The sequence below is a fragment of the Diaphorina citri genome, unplaced genomic scaffold (assembly GCF_000475195.1).
Source record: "Diaphorina citri unplaced genomic scaffold, Diaci psyllid genome assembly version 1.1 scaffold65660, whole genome shotgun sequence".
In the NCBI taxonomy this organism is placed as follows: domain Eukaryota; kingdom Metazoa; phylum Arthropoda; class Insecta; order Hemiptera; family Psyllidae; genus Diaphorina; species Diaphorina citri.
In genome coordinates this window covers 1-407 of record NW_007442906.1, presented here as the reverse complement: position 1 = coordinate 407, position 407 = coordinate 1, and the positions used below count along the sequence as shown (strand labels likewise).

At 46.9% G+C, this 407-nt stretch overlaps 1 protein-coding gene across 1 annotated transcript; it reads left to right on the top strand.

Annotated features, from left to right (window-relative positions):
* Window positions 1–170: 170 nt before the first annotated feature.
* LOC113473701 lies at window positions 171–401 on the top strand (the record flags this gene model as incomplete). Its single annotated transcript, XM_026833183.1, has 1 exon — window positions 171–401. A coding segment is annotated over one exon (231 nt), but the record flags the coding sequence as incomplete, so codon positions are not given.
* Window positions 402–407: the final 6 nt, after the last annotated feature.

Here is a 407-nt window from a genome sequence, read left to right as displayed (position 1 = left end):
AAAAAAAAAAACTGTGAGCGCTTGCAAGGCAGGTGCGCCACCTCCTAAGCTGAATGGGCTTGTTTATTGTAGACGGCTGAGTTTTAACTAACCTCAGTGGTTAGAGCGGTGGACTTCAGATCTGGATGTTAGTGGTTCGAGTCTAAGTCAAGTCATAAAATTTAGCCTAGTTAAGCGAGGAACGATATGTAAAAGTCCTGTTTGCTTCTCTGTGCCAGGTCAAAGACAACAAGTTCATCGGATCTAACGCCCGACTAATGGCGGCCCGAAGATTCTCAGAACCTGAACTGAGCAAGGCTAACCAGCTGATTGATGTGTGTGAGAAGTCGATAGTAGTGCCGTCTAATTCGACTGAATTTTGCGCCCTCGGTCGCCTGGTTCGAAAGTGCTTCAAGGAGGAAGGAGAG